At 40.2% G+C, this 17,160-nt stretch overlaps 1 protein-coding gene across 1 annotated transcript in view; it reads right to left on the reverse strand.

The window, feature by feature from the left end:
• Window positions 1-17,160, reverse strand: part of ADAMTS12 (ADAM metallopeptidase with thrombospondin type 1 motif, 12) — a 571,713-nt gene that overhangs the window by 193,088 nt on the left and 361,465 nt on the right. Inside the window, exon 12 of the mRNA XM_006875388.1 lies at window positions 12,007-12,176. Within this exon, the coding sequence (XP_006875450.1) occupies window positions 12,007-12,176 (170 nt within the window). The remainder of the gene's footprint in view (window positions 1-12,006; window positions 12,177-17,160) is intronic.

Raw genomic sequence — 17,160 nt, forward strand, 5'->3', positions numbered from 1 at the left:
GAATGTGGCATCAGGATTGCTGGAAGGCTCATTAACAACCTGCAACATGCAGATGACACAACCTTGCTTGCTGAAAGTGAAGAGAACTTAAAATACTTGTTGATTAAGATCAAAGACCACACACAGTCTTCAGTGTGAGTTGCACCTCAATGTAAAGGAAACAAAAATTGTCACCACTGGACAAATAAATAACATCCATATAAATGGACAAAGGATTGAGGTTGTCAATGACTTCATTTTGCTTGGATCAACTATCAATACTCATTGAAGCAGCAATCAAGAAATCAAATATTGTATTTCATTGGGCAAATCTGCTTCACAAGATCTCTTTAAAGTAGTACAGAGCAAAGGTGTCAGTTTGAAGACTAAGGTGCTCCTAATACAAGTCATAGTATTTTTAATAGACTCACATTCACGTGAAAGTTGGACACTGAATAAAGAAGACCAGAAAAGAATTGATGAATTTGAGCTATGGTGTTGCAGGAGAATATTGAAAGTACCATGGACTGCCTAAAGAACAAACAGATCTTTGTTAGAAGAAGTGCAGTCAGAGTATTCCTTGGAAAACAGGATAGCCAAACTTTTTCTAAAGAGACCAATCACCAGAGAAGGACATCATGTTTGGAAAAGTGGAGAGTTGGAAAAAAAGAGGAAGTCCCCCAATGGATGGCACAGTGATGGTAGCAATAAGGTCAGGCATAGCAATGATTGTGAGGTTGGCCCACGATCATTCTGTTGTGCATAGGGTTGCTATGAGTCGGTATCCATTCAATGGCATGTAACAACAACAATAAGAATTTATAACCATCACACTGTAGGGTAAGCACTAGATACTAACCACAAAGTTCATAGTTCAAACGCACCAGATGCTCCTCAGAGACCCTATACAGAGTTGCTACGATGGTATTTAACATAGAAACAAAGGGCCTGCTGGTTTTGCAGATGCTAAAGTCAACTAGCTTTTCAGATGGCTAACAACAACAACCATAGCTACTGTCTTGTCAGTTTAGAGTAGTTTTAGATCCTACTCTGCCAAGAGGTGAATTCATGCCTTTCCTTGCCTGGCTCTGGTACAGAAATGCTCCACCACTACAATGACTGTTGAGGTGTTCTGAGCTGTACACTTGAAAGCCTTTGCATTCTAGAAGCTTCTCCACTAGATGTAATGTCCCCAAGTGCAGGCAAGCCAATTGTGTGCTCACCTGCTACTACTTGTCTGCATAGTCTGAAAAAGAGGGAGTCGCAGCACACTGTGATGAGAATGGAAAAGCAGAGTGGTGGCAGAGATAAGCACAGACTGCAAGATCTGCTTCATACACACTCAGAAGCTCGGTCCTACCCATTTACCTCTGCGAGATGCTGACTTGTAGCAGCTCTAAAAGACAGACTTTCCTAGCTTGTAATTTTATGGAAAGCTTTTTCCTGCAGAATGGTTTGTAGACTGAAGTATCTACCCTTTTGGTTAGCAGCCAAGCTCTTAACCACCGTGCCACCAGGGATCCTCCAGAGTTAGGTTCATAGGGATTCCTAGCCCAGCCACATCTCTGCCGTCTTATCCAAGAGCCCCTTCAGATTCTCATCTGCACAGGGCTGATTTTCAGGAAGGTAACTCAGTGAAACTTCTAATGCAATATCTTGAACACAGCAGCTGTTTGAATCAGGTAGTTATCACCAATAACCTCTCCCAGTGATTATCTATCAGTAAGTAGAACATTGCACCAACAAAATGTTCTCAATCTATATTTACCAACTGACTAATATGACAGTTGGTAAATATATGACAACACTGCTTAGAAGAAAATTCTGGATCAAGTGACAAAGAGATCCTTTCAGTCTCAAGAGATGATCAGCTCAGTCAGTCACAAAGATGAGCGTTGGCCTTAGTGATGAAGACAAGGATGCTCACTGTGGTGATTAAATGGCTATCCAAAGAGAAATGATGAAAGTAGCATTTCCACATAGAACACAATGCAGCAATGAAAGGTAATGAGGAAATCACGACACCTGTGAAATAAGGAAGCTTCTGAAACAAAAAAGTATGAGTCAATTTATATGAAAATGATAACCTATTAACAATGGCTCCATATAACAAGCACTCCATATGACTGCAAACCACAAGGTTGGTGTTTCAAGCCCACCAGCTGCTCATTGGGAGAAAGATGAGGTTGCCTGCTCGGGGAGAGATTTGAAACTTTCAAAACCGTATAAGGGTTTGAATTGACTTGATGGCACTTCATAACACTAAGGAATTGTGAGGCACTGGTGGTGGTTCAGTGATCAATTTTCACCATGCATGTGAAAAACTTGGGTTCGATTCTAGCCACTGTACCTCATGTGCAGCCATAACCCATCTATCAGCTTGTCATAATGTGGTGGCTTATATGCTGCTATGATGCTGGGCATTTTACAGCAGAGCTTGAAGACCAAGACAGACTAGCAAAAAGGGCTTAGCAATCTATGTCAGATAACTAGCCACAGGGGTACACCGTCCATCCACAACCAACCATGGGTGTCTAAGAAACACAAACAAGCTAGCAACCCTATCACATCCTTTCTTACTTATGCTACTTCCCTGTATTAGCCAGCCAGTTATGCTGATAACCCGGCAGTGTTTTGTTCCACTGTGCCTGGGGTCACCATGAGTTGGGAGGTGACTGAATAACAACAACAACAAAAACAACAACCTCTGAGGAAAAGGGAAGGGTCAATGGATAAGAGGAATTTATTTTTATTTCTATCACTTCTTTTTTCCTTTTATAAGTGCAGATTCATTTTAAATATAATTCTTGGCCTTCAAAATAGAAAACTACAAAGATCTCTTTTCCCCTTTAACAATCCTGACACAGCTCTGTGAAAAAAGGACTTTTTCATTTCAGGACTTCCCCTCTGTCCTGTTTCTAGAGTAGAGAACTTGTTCAAGCCTAGATGGGTTAACTGATGTATACTGCACTTTAGAAAAGTCTGCTGGCTGTAACTGCAGGAATCTGTGAAGCCTAAGAAGTATCTAGTAAATGACCTTTGCGTTATCAACAATCACAGTGTGCAGCCCCACTGCTGTGAGTCCCCCAGAGCTTCCAGGCCTGTAGCTTGGAACTGGAGATGTGCCTGCATCCAGAAAAGGCACTGTGCTTGGAAGCAGCCATTGTGCATTGAAGTTCCAGTCATATTTTAGTGGTTTACAAGGCTGACCGTGAAGTTCTGTTTTCCTATTCTCTTTTTCTCTGGTGTTTGTTTTTCATGGTGCCCTGGGAGGGCTCTGGGTATGTCATTAGGCTGGCCTATGACACAAGGCTCTGAAAGAGGAGGTAGGGGTGTCAGTCATTCTCTAGTCTCAGTGATCATCATGGGCATCAGAGATACTCTGTCCAAGACATCTACCTCATAGATTCTGCAGTAACCATCCAGTTAGGCATTTCCATGGCCTCCCATTCATCCATCTGCCCTGACACTTCCTTTTGTCACTGTGCCATGTGTTTTTTTCCCACCTGCTTTCAAGTGCTTTTAAGCCCATTTATAATTCAACTAAATGAAAACTCTGGAAATAATTAGCAGCTAAATTCTCATCCTCACACTGATTAATACTCTCAAAGGAAGAGTAATAAATAACATCATGATAAATGGAGAAAAGATTAAAGCTGTCAAAGACTTCATTATGCTTGGACCCACCATCAACACTCATGGAAGCAGCAGCCAAGAAATCAAACAATGTATTGCATTTGCCAAATCTGCTGCATAAGACTTCTTTGAAGTGTTCAAGAGCAAAGCTGTCAGTTTGAGGACTAAAGTGCACCTAACCCAAGCCATGGTACTTCCAATAGCGACATCTGCATGTGAAAGTTGGACAGTGAATAAGGAAGACTGTAGAAGAATTGATGTATTTGTGTATGGTGTTGAAGAAGAACATTGAAAATACCATAATCAGAATGCTTCTTAGAAGCCAATGCCAAGACTCCAGCTTTCACACTTCAAACATATTGTTAAGTGGGACCAGTCCCTGGAGAAGGACATCATGCTAGGTAAAGTTGAGGGTCAGCAAAAAAGAGAAAGACCCCCAGTAAGAGGGATTGGTATAGTGGCAGCAACAATGGGCTCAAGCTTAACATCAGTTGTGAGGATGGTGAAGGACTGGGCAGTGTTTCAATCTGTTGTGCATAAGGTCACTATGAGTGAGAACCAACTCCAAGGAACCTAACAGCTTTCAAGAACTTTGAAGCTATTTGTAATTCAGCTAAATGAAACTTCTGAAACTAATATGCAGCTGAACTTTCACCCTCACACTGATTAATCCTCTCAGAGGAAATTTAGGTAACTCAATAGTTTTATTGATTTAAAAGCTGTGTTTTCATTTCTACTGAACTAGGACGACTCAGTATTTTGGGATAAGGATCTGAAGAAGTGATTAGAAGGGAGAGGGAAAACTTGCCATAAAAGATAAAAATATTTCTTAGGTCAAGAAAAAGTTTTGATGCATTTTACATTTTGTGAATAGAATGTAAGCAATTTGAGTCCCACTGTTTTGAAGACTCAGTAGCATCTAGTTTCCATTCATGGGCTGCAGGGATGCAGGGGCAAGGGACCCATGTAGTCACACAGCATCCTGTGCTCGCAAGAACAAACACTTGGCTGAATATTCTGCTGTTATTGTCTTGAAACATAATCATTTTATCTTTGAACTTGTGTTTTGTAAGTGAAGTCCAAAGGTCCAAGGAGCATGAACATGAACAGAAGAGATACTGCAAATACATGCCCACTGTTTCTCACTGCTCCATTCGCTAGTATTTATAATGAATGCCCCAGGAGCGCTGAATTCCAAGGGACCCGCGGTTCAGTGAGATTCAAGACAAATGTGAGTTAAGCATGTTTTAGGTCTAAAACTGATTAAGCAGCATCACTGGCAGCCCAGAGAGGCCATGCTTTCCATTTGAACAAGAGCTTGATTGACCACCAGAAAAGAACTACGGCATTCTAAGAAACACCCTGAACAACCTCATCATATCCTTTCTCACTTACATTATTCCCCTATACTAGCTAACCACTTATGCTAAAAATGGTGATATAAAAGGAAGAAAGATAGGTCAAATTACCCAGTAAGACAAGTAAGCACAAGTGTACTTATGTGTAATTGACATGATGAAACCCATATGGCATTTTCCACTACAGATTAATAAGTAAGCACAAGGAAACCCATAATTACATTACTTACTGGGTTGGTTTGAACAGCAAGATTGGTGATTCAAGCTCACCAGTCACTCCTCAGAAACCCTATAAAGGGTTGCTATGGTTTGGAACCAAGGAGCTCTGGTAGCGTAGTGGTTACGAATAGGGCTGCAAACTGTAAGGTCAGCAGTTCGAAACTACCAGCTGCTCTGTGGGAGAAAGATGAGGCTTTCTGCTCCCATAAAGATTATAGCCTCAAAAACCCTGTACATGTCGCTATGAGTTGGAACCAACTCCACGGCACATAACAACAACACCAACAACATGGTTCAGAACCAGCTCAATAGCCCTTAACAACAACAACTGGGTGCTCCATCCTGATCAAGGATGGTAAATTTGAAAAGCTGCTTAGATTTTGTAGGTGCTGTAGGGTAGGGAGAGAGACAGATGCCGGTCACGCCTCGCAGCGGAATCTTTGACGTGATGAAAATAATGTGAACTCATTCACTACAGATGAATACATAAGCACAAATAAGCCTGTGAGTAACTTACTTATTTGATAATCTGTTATGGGGGCTAGCCACAGTTCTTTATCCTTTTGGTCCTTCCTAAATTACCCGTAAACCAAAGGTAAAGTGATACACCAGTAACTTTCAGTATTGCAAGTCAAGGCTTGAAGTTTTTCTTCAGTTATTTCAGGTTGAGAAATGCTGAGCGTGCTCTTCCCTTTTTGTTTTACAACTCCAGTTCCTGGCACATTTCATTATACTACTTTGTCTTCTCACATTGCCCTTTGAAATTTCTATTCATTTCTTTTACCTCCCATTTCTTCCATTTGTTTTAGCATGTTTCTGCTGAAGAGCAATTTTCATAGCTTCTTCTAATATCTGTCTTAGTCTTTTCTTTCTTTTTTGTCTTCTTATTGAAAGATAGTTTTTTTTTTCTCTATGATGTTTGTGATGTCATTCCACAACTCTTCTGGTCTTTGGTCATTTGTGTATTATGAATTAAATCTGTTCTTGAGATGATCTCTAAATTCAGGTAGTCTATGTTTAAGGTTATATTTTGTCTCTCATGGACTTGTTATAATTTTCTTCAGCTTCAGCCTGAACTTGTATGTAAGCAATTGATGGTCTCTTTCACAGTCTGCCCTTGGTCTTGCTTTGACTGATGGAAGCTTTCACACTGTCTCTCACCAGAGATCTAGTCAATTTGTAACTGTGTATTTCATCTGGTGAGGTCCATATACATAATCAATCACCTTTTAGGTTGCTGAAAAAAGGTTATTTGGAATAAATAAGTCATTCATCTTGCAAAATTCTATTATGTGAAATCCAGCATCATTTCTATCACCAAGGTCATATTTTCCAATAACTTATCCTTCCTCTTTCTTTTGAACCTTTGCATTCCAATCACCAGTAATTACCAATGTATCTTTATTGCCTGTTTGATTGATTTCAACTAAAGAAGTTGGTAGAATTCTTCAATTTCATCATCACTGACCTTAGGGGTTGGTGCATAAATTTGAATAATATTGGTATTAACTGGTCTTCCTTGTAGATATATGGATACTATTCTATCAAACACAGCACTATACTTCAAAATTAAATCTTGAAATGTTATTTTTCATGAAAAATGCAATGCCATTTCTGGCATAGTAACCATGAGATTGTCAGATTCAAAATAGCCAAAACCAGTCAATTTCATCTCACTAATGCCTAGGATATCAATGTTTATGTGTTCCATTTCATTTTTGACAATTTCCCATTTTCCTAGATTCAGACTCTGTACATTTTTGGTCCTATTTATTAGTGGATGTTTACAGTTGTTTCTTATTTTAAGTTGTGCTCCATCAGCAAATGAAGTTCTCAGTAGACAATTGAAGAGACAGCTCTCCCCAGACATATTTTGAGTGCCTTCCAGCCTGAGGGGCTCATCTTCAGGCACTATATCTCATAATATTCAGCCTTCGGTATGGATTGCATCTCAATGTCAAGAAAACAAAAATCCTCACCACTGGACCAATAAACAACATTCTTATCAATGGGGAAAAGATTGAAATTGTCAAGGACTTCATTCTTCTTTGATCAATTATCAACACTCATGGAAGCAGCAGTCAAGAAACCAAACGACATATTGCATTAGTCAAATCTGCTGCACAAGAACTTTTTAAAAGTGTTGAAGAGCAAAGATGTCAACTTGAAGACTAAGGTTGTCTGACTCAAGCCATGGTATTTTCAATAACCTCATCTGCATGCAAAAGATGGACTGTGAATAAGGAAGAGCATAAAATAATCGATGTTTTTGAGTTATGGTGTTGAAGGAGAATATTGAAAGTTCCACAGGCTGCCAAAAGAACCAACAAATCTGTGTTGGAAAAAGTACAGCCAGAGTGCTCCTTGGAGGCCAAGATGCCCAAACTTCATCTCTCAAACTTTGGACATATTGTCAGGAGGGACCAGTCACTGGAGAAGGATATCATGTTTGATAGGATGGAGGGTCAGAGAAAAAAGAGGAAGATCCCAGCGAGATGGACTGGCAAAGTGGCAGCATCTATGGGCTCAAGCGTGGCAACAATAGTGAAGTTGGCCCAGGATTGGGCAGTGTTTGGTTCTGTTGTGCATAAGGTCACTATGAGTAGGTACTGATTTGATGGCACCTAACAACAACAACAACATAAATAAATAATTTTTCATCTTCTGACATTATCTGACAATGTCCCACTGCTATCCATAAGGTTTGAAGTGGGTAAACATTCAGAAGTAATCTGCCTCACCTTTTCCCTATTCTGTGCTAGTCTGAAAGCTCAGCTGAAACCTGTCTACCAGGGGTAACCATGCTGGTATTTAGAATACCAGTGACATAGCTCCCAGCATCACAGGAACACACAGGCCAGCACAGTAGATGAAATGACAGAGGTATGATGGGCTTTTGTCCCAGGTGATTCCAATAGCAGATTCTCTCCCCTCTAGAGCATGCTTTTGAGCCATTACAGATAACAATAAGCAAAATAACCATTGAAAAATCAAAAGTTTCCCTTTCCATGCCCCTTTGTTCTTTTTCAAATAAACCTCATTGTTCCATGAGTCTGAAGCCATTGCAATGAACCACGCTTCTGACACCAAACTGCAAATGCAACATCAATCATCCCTCCCATGGCATTCTCTACTTCTCATTTGTGTTTGAAAATTCCTTGTAATGGCCACACAGAACTAAGACATCATACTCACAGTTATGGGGTTTAATAAGGAAGTTAACAGGTTGCAAGTCAGGATCAGAAAATGCACAAGACCAGTTCTTTTAGTCAGGACAGACTTTCCTCATCTGTGACCTCAGGCAGACCTGTCTTTGCCAGGGTAAGGTTAACAAAACTCCTTTAGTTTGCAGATAAAGGTCCACAGGACACACCATGCTACTATAAGCCAAACCCTGAAGTCACGAGGCTCTAGCTCTGTGGGTCTGCAAACCTAGCCTTCCTCCAATTAAGTTCTTGGGGGTACCCCAGGATCAATGCATGTAAGTGTCCTGCCCAAAGTCTCTCATCTTTCCTTGCTCTGTGGGCTGGAAAGCTCTGGCTCTTTTCTTTCTCATGCTCTGGCTCTTGATTCTACTGCTGCTGCTGTTCCTCTAGCATCACAGCTTTCTGTCCTTGGTTCAAGGAGGTTCAATATGCAGGGACCTTTGGGTCCAAAGGACATGCTCCACTCTTGGCTCTTCTTCTTTGAAGGTAGTCAGATCTTCCTTCTGCTTCTGAGATGGCCCATTTTATACATATCAGAGTTCCAAGTTTTTATAATCACTCACAACTGAACCATGTGATCCTATCAGAATCTTCTCCCAACTTTTCATACCCAGATCCAGAAGGACAAAAACATTTGGTTGGAGTTTACAAGGACTATCCTGGTGTGGCACTGCAGGATAATAGGCTAGACTGCAAAGCCAGTTTGAATCACAAAGTCAGCAGCTCAAGCTCACCAGACACTCCTTGGAAACTCTGTACAGGGTCACTATGAGTCAGAACCAACTCAACGGCACTTAACAACAACAGCAACAATGGCTAGGAGAGACATAAATAATTCACTACACTGCAGTGCTATTAGTATTTATATAATCTGTGAACCGCAAGGTCAGCAGTTCGAAACTACCAACTGTTCCGTGGGAGAAAGATATGGCTTTCTGCTCCCATAAAGATTTACAGCCTCGGAAACTCTGTACAGAGTTTCTATGAGTCGGAACTGACTCCACAGCACATAACAACAACAACAAGGAACATTAGATCCTGGTGTGATGCTGTAGGGTAAGCACTGCACCAAAAGGTCGGTTTTAACCTCAAGGTCGATGGTTCAAACCCACAAGCCACTCCTTGGAATCCCTATACAGGGTCGCTATGAGTCGCAACCAACTTGATGGCACTTAACATAGCATAAGGAACATTACATTTAGCAATTTACAATTATACCTCTTATACATTATTCTATGATTACATTTGGAAATAAACATTATAAAGGATTATATACGGTCCTGTGCAGGAGGAGATTCATGGGAGGGTGTGTGACAGTATGAGTTATTGCATTGAGTGGCACCAACCCTGGTGATGCAGGTGACACTGAGGAAGCTCCGCTGTCCTACTTCTGGAAGGCTGAAGAGTCAGTGTCCTTTGGAATATTGACCCTAGTGGTTTCAACAGAATTGAGGACATCCAGATGTAGGTATAGATAGTGCTGACTTGATGTAACTTTCACTCTTAGTTATTTCTAGAGATCATGTGAGTAAATACATGAATTTTCCTGTATTCAAACTCCAAGCCTAGTAAACTGCATTATACCAATGACCAAGTGACTCACTTCTCTAGAGCATGAATGATGTTAAATAATAGAGACTAAGGGGCAGACATTGCCTTTGACAACTGAGAATTCTCAGGATATCTTGGAGAACCAAAGTTGTAATGTATAATTCCTCCTCTTTGGTCAACATCCATGATTCCTCTTATGTCCTATAAAACAAGTAGTAGTTCAAGGACTTAAAACTCACAATCTATTTGGCTAGCACATATTTTGTTCCTTTGACTCAAATCCTCCTATCTCAGGAATTTTTTTCTGTTTCATCCTCTACTCAAATAACAACAAATAACACAGACCAGATGTTTTTTGATATTAATCTGTAGCTACTTGTCACTGGGAGTCCAGGTGTGGCACTGTAGGCTAAACACTGAACTACTAACCACAAGATTAGTGGTTCAAACCTACAGCCACTCCTTGGAAATCCTATACACGTTGTCACTATGAGTCAGAATTGGCTCAACAACACTTAGTAACAACAGGGGTCACTGAGTCTTCCTCAATCTTAGGAGAATGTGTAACTTGTACTTACTCAGAACAAGCTTTGCCAAAGCTACTATTTCATTCTCCAACTGCCTTTCCTTGGATGCATATCTTTACCCCAAATCAGACTCGTTGCCATGGTGTCAATTACAGTGCATGGTGGCGATGTGTGTTTCAGAATGGTGGTGTAGTTATGTGTTGTGAAGTCGGTTCTGACTCATAGCAACTCTGTACAGGGTTTCTGAGGCTGTAAATTTTTACGAGAGCAGAACACCTCCTCTATCTCCTTTGGAACAGCTGGTAGTTTCGAACTGCTGACCTTGCGGTTCGCAACCTGATTCGTAACCACTACGCTACCAGAGCTCCTTGTGTTTCAGAGTAGAACTGCTTTATAGGATTTTCAATGACTGTAATCTTCAGGGTTTGAACCAGTTCATTCCAGTTTGACTGTCTGCTGAGAATTTGCACTTCCACTCCATATATATATTCCCAGGTAATTCTTATGTGTACATAAAACTTATAAAAATCACCTGGGGAGCTTGCTGAATATAGATTTTGAGTCAGGATCTTCTCAGCAGTGGTCACCTCAGAATGAATGGGGTTGAAGCCCTGGTAATTTTACAGAAGTAGATTGCCAGCCCTTTCTTCCATGGTGTTGCTGGATGGATCAGACTCACCAACATTTTGGTCAGAAGCTGACAGCAAATTGTCTTTGCCACCCAAGGACTGCACACATCCTTTGTTGTTGTTATTAATTTCCATCTAGTCAGTTTTGACTCATAGTGACCTTTGTATAGGGTTTCCAAGGAGTAGTTGGTGGGTGTGAACCATGGGCCTTGTGGTTAACAGTCCAGTGCTTATCCTATAGCACCATAGCAGGGCTCCTTTAGAAGACTTATTTTACTCAGTAAAATAAGCTGTCCTGTCCACCTGAAATGTGGATTTCTGGTCCTGAGCTGGCTCTCATGCAATTCTGAGGAAGCCATTACCCGCATCTGTCTCCTCTAGAGCTATTTTCCTCCCACCTGGCATGACTCGACTCTTTTTTGAATGCCTTCTTGCTTCCTTCTGCCAAAATAAAGACTACTCATGCTTAAAATCATTAATTGCCTCCTTTGAAGCTTTCTTCACAATTACTCCAAACCCACAATGACCTTCTTTTCTGATTTTCTGCCCAAATCAGAATCAATTCTACATATATTCCATCAAGAAGCAATTTCATCAGCAATTAAATATTGGATATCTACATGTTCAGTTCTTTTAAGATCAGTCACCACGTTTAATAAACTCTTCTTTTACTCCCAGAGCCCTGCACAGAGGTGGAAATTTTCAGCCTTTAATAATTAGTGAACAACTTAACACATCAGTTCTTCGGGTTTTTCTGAAATATGAAACTCCTGAGGATCAGGGCTTGATGGCATAATTCTCTTTGTTGAGCCTTGTAACCTTCACAGACACCTTACTATGTCAGTGTTTCCCGATAATGGCTATGTCCCTAGATCTGAGACACACTGTTAGAGCCCCTCACCTGGATTAGAAACAGGAAACCAACGGTAGAATTGATTCTTGTAGGGAACGGTGTCAAACTCACTGCACTGCATCTGCCGAAATGTGGGTGTATCCGAGCGGCAGGAGTGGACGTTGCATAGGCGATAGCGTTTTCTTTCTCCAGTGCAGTACTTCCCGCCAAACTTTGGTCTATAAATGAAGCAGACGAGCTGTTTTTTTTTTTTTCAGTTTCCTTAAAGGCTAGAATCTTCCCATAAAAATGCCTGGCATCTTGCCATGACTGTTCCTTGTTAAACTATATCCTTCTCTACCTCCAGACTAACCATTTAAATAAATTCTTCCAATTTTTCACCTCTATCTCCATGGCACACCAACATTTGAGTCCCAAGAATACAGTTGTCTATTTTGAAATAATGTGCATATCTTTCCCACCTGTATAACTTTCTGGGATTTTAAGCACGAATGCTGAAAAAGAAGGCATCATTTCCCCTTCAACTTGTTCTTCTATGTTTTTTATTTAGTGAATTGTTGTTGATGGTGTTAAGTCTAGGGTCTGAGGAATGGTTAATGGGTTTGAACCTCCAACTTTATGGTTCAAACCTACCTTGTGGTCCCGTGCTTCATCCCACAGTGCCACCCCAGGGCTCCGTTTAGTGAGTTAACTGTGGTAAAATTTCAGAATCATCCTTTGACCTTATATTTAATCAACTGTCTGGACAATCAGTTGTCACTTCTTCTTCATTCTGGTGTGGCACTGTAGGTTAAACACTGAACTGCCAGCAGCAAGGTTGGTAGTTTAAAGCACAAGCTGCTCCTTGGAAACCCTATACAGGCTAGCTATGAATCATAACTGACTCAATGGCACTTAACAACAACAGCCATATCCACTAAAGTAGTCCAAACCTTATTTCCATTCCAGTTTCTCCTCTACCCATAATTCCCTCCTTCAACCTACTGTGTATATTAGTATCTGATGATATTTCAGATTACTTTCTTTATTTTATTTTCCTGTTAAAAAATCTCCCACCGGCATCTACTGGCCGCAGGATCAAGTCCAATCTCTTGAGCTTGACATTCAAGGTCCTCATGATCCTGTCTTCTCTCACCTTTACAACTTTATTTTCCATATTCTTATTCAATGGCACCGTTCAGTGAGTCTCTGTGCCTCTGCATACATTTCCCCTCTCTTATGGCTCTACATGTCCACATCCTACCCATGCTTTAAGGACCAAATAAATGCTATCTCCATCATAAAGCCTTTCTGGATCCCTGCTAGAAGTAACATTTTCCCCTTCTTCATGGCACTGCACTGGCATGTACTCTATGAACTGGCTGAACTCATCACTCCCACAGTCTTGATGACATAATCCAATCCCTAGATCTTTTATAATGTATAAATGGTGCTTCAAGTATGTTGTGAATACTTGCCACAAAGTCCACCTTGACTCATGGCCACTGGAACAAAATGTTGCTCAGTCTTGCCCCAACCCTGTATCAGCTGAAAATAAGATCATTATTGTCCACAGGGCTTTCATTTGCTGACTTCTGGAATGAGATTGTCAATTCGTTCTTAATAATCTATCCTAGTCTGGAAGTGCCATTAAAACTTGTTCAACATCATAGCAGCACACAGGCCTCCACTGACAATGGGCAGTGACTGTGTAGGAGGTAGACTTACTGGGAATCAAACCTGGGTCTCCCACATGCAAGGTGGGAATTCTACTACTGAACCACCTGAGCTCTTTGATGTCTATCACAGGACGACTAATATCCTTCTACTTCAAGTACTGTTGCTATTGTTAGTTGCTGTTAACTTGGGTACCATACATGGAGACTATAGCAAACCCTTAATAAATAGTCAATGAATGAATAAATAAATTTTATTGTAGAATAGCCATTCTCAACTTTTGATTTCCCTTGCAACACATTTTAGGGTGGCTTACTTTGGTGAGCCGTTGGAGGAAGGATATCAGAATTGCTGTAAGAGAAAGCAGGGCCTGTGTATCCTTTGAGAAGGTTCCCCCACCTTGCTGCAGATAAAAATCAATGATCATATCTAGTGTTGCCATGTAGCACAATCAGGATAAAGAGCCTATAATTTTATTCCTACTTTACCTTTTATTACCTAGGTAACTGAACAAGTTCCCTAATGTTTTGAAATGGAATTGTTTTCATTGATTCAATAGTATAACATTTTTTGCTGTACAAGTTGTAAGGTTGTAATAAGACAATGCCTGCAATGCTTTAGTGGAATAGCTGCCAAAATGAGACAAAGTATCCCTCCCACAGTGCTCTCTATTCAACTGGCTTCAATAATTAACTGCAATGGTCACACGGCACTCAGACCCCACACTCAGAGTTATGAACTCTGTTAGGGAAGGAAACAGGTTACAGTGCAGTACCAGAACTCTTCAGGGCACGGTCCTTTGGTCAGGACAGCCTCTTCTCTGCCAGGTCCACAAGCAGGCCTCTCTCTGGCCACTTAGACTTTGCTCTGCTTGGACAATATTACAAAGCTCTCTTATCCTGCTGATAAATGCACAAAGGGCACTGCACACTGCTGTAAGCTACCACCACAAGGCACTCAGCTCTAGCTCCATGGGTCAACAAACCTAGCTCCCCAATTAAGTGCCTGGAGACACCCCACTATATAAGTGAGCCTTCTGCCCAAAGGCATCCAGCTCTTGGGTCTGCTGCTACTGTTCCTCTGTTGCTGCTCTGCCACTTCAGTAGATCCTCCGGTGCCACAGCTTTCTGTCCTGCCAGAATCACAGGGTCCAAAGGATGCATCACACTCCTGCCTCTGTTTCTTTGATAGTAGTGAGATTATTCCCCTTTCCTGTTTCTGAGATTTTTATATCCCTGTTACAGTAGCTAACACATGGTTTTTGTCATTATGTGCCATCAAGTCAGTTTTATCTCCCTATGTACGACAGAACAAAATACTGCCTAGTCCTATGCCATCTCTTCAATCATGCTATGCTTGAGCAATGTCATGTCAATCCAGCTCATTGAGGGTCTTCCTCTTTTTCACTGACTGACTACTTTGCAAGGAGGCCTGGTGTGGTGTTGTAGGCTAAGTACTGGATCACAAGGTTGGTTTGAACTGTGAGATTGGTAGTTCAAATTCACCAGCTGCCCCTTGGAAACTTTATCCAGGGCTACTATGGGTTGGAACTGACTCGATGGCACTTAACAACAAATAAAAACAACAACTACTTTACAAAGCAGGACAACCCTCTCTGAGGACTGGTCCCTCCAGATAACATGTCCCAATAAAGTGACATGAGGTCTCTCCATCTTCACTTCTAGGAAGCATTCTAGTTGTTATTTTTTCCAAGACATATTTGTTCATTCTTCTGGCAGTCCATGGGATATAAAATATTCTTCACCAATACCATAATTGGAATACATCACATCTTCTTCAGTCTTCCTTCTTCATTGTTCAACATTTACATGAATATGAGATGACTGAAAATACTAAGGCTCAAGTGCACCTTAGTCCTCAAGGTGAAGTATTTGCTTTAAAGAGTTATTTTGCAGCAGATTTGCCCAACGCACTTGATTGCTGCGATCAAGTTGATCCAAGTAAAATGAACTCCTTGAAAACGTCAATATTTTCTGCATTTATCATATTGTTGCTATTGGTCTAGTTGTGACGACTGTTGTTTTCTATATGTTGAGGTGGAACCATATTGAAGGTTATATTCAGTCTTTGATCTACATCAATAAATGCTTCAAATCCTCTTCACTTTCAGCAAGCAAAGTTGTATCATCTGCATATTGGAGGTTATGAGTGAGCGTTTCTACAGCTCTGATGCTGTGTTATTATTCATATAATCCAGATTCTCAGATTATTTACTCAGCATACCAATTGAACAATTATGGTGAAAGGACACAACCCTGATACATATATTTCTTGATTTTAAAGCCTTGTTCTGTTTGAATGACTGTGTCTTGGTCTATATACAGGTTCCTCCTAAGCACAATTTAGTGTTCTGAAATTACTCTTCTTTGAAATGTTATCCATAATTTTGATCCACACAGTCAAGAAAATACAGGCAAATATCTCTCTCGTGTTCTCTGCTTTCAGTCAAGATTTATGTGATATAAGCAAAGACATCCCTTGTTCCATGTCCTCTTCTGAATCTAGCTTGAATGAATACATTATTGTTGATAAGTGCTGTTGAGTCAGTTCACACTTATAGTGACCCTGTATAGGTTTTCCAAGGAGCAGCTGGTGAGCTTGAACTGCCAACCTTGTAGTTCAAACCAACCTTGCAGTCCAGCGAGCTCAACAAATGATAGCATTTGGAGTTATTGTAAATAAACATCAACCAGTAGTTATATAAAACCACCACCAGTTCAACATTTTGAAGGCGTGCAGAATATAAAAGGACAACATATGCCCTTTGCCTCTTAGAAGCTTACACTCTTCTTGAAGAGGCAAAAATACTTTATTGAAGATATAAGGATAAGACTGTTGTTTATTGGTCCAGTGGTGAGGACTTTTGTTTTCTTTACATTGAGATGTAATCCATACCAAATACTGTGCTCTTTGATCTTTATCAGCAGGTGTTTTAAGTCCTCTTCACTTTCAGCAAGCTTGCTGAAAGTTTTTCATACAGTCTTGATTATTTGTTCAGCTTGCAGACTGAATAAATATGGTGAAAGAATATAACCCTGACATACACCTTTCCAGATTTTAAACCATTTCATCCCCCCTCTTGATCTGATAGCAGTTATATATGTGAGAGGGCTTCAAAAGTGTATAGAAAGAAGAGAATTAAAAGATAATGGATTTTTTTCACGCATTATTGATGCATCCATGTAGACTTAGCAAAAAATTAATTATATTTGGGAATTGCTATACCAGGAAATAATTAGATTAAGAATTTAATATATAGTTGGGAAAAAATGAAATTAGATTTTAATTTAATTAAAGTAATTAATATCTATGTTTAAATTAAAAATGTGAAAAAATAAGCATTTTCATAAGAAAATTTAAGGAGATAATTTTTATGGAATCCTTAACAGGTTACTGTGGAATCTTAACTAAAACACCGAAAATAAATGCAAAATCCATAGTTAAAATAACTGAAAATAATTAACCTCAAAATGTACATATATTATTAGTTACCTAAAGGAAGAAAACTAAGGTGCTCTGGTAGTG

This window comes from Chrysochloris asiatica, unplaced genomic scaffold, assembly GCF_000296735.1.
Source record: "Chrysochloris asiatica unplaced genomic scaffold, ChrAsi1.0 scaffold00324, whole genome shotgun sequence".
Taxonomy (NCBI): domain Eukaryota; kingdom Metazoa; phylum Chordata; class Mammalia; order Afrosoricida; family Chrysochloridae; genus Chrysochloris; species Chrysochloris asiatica.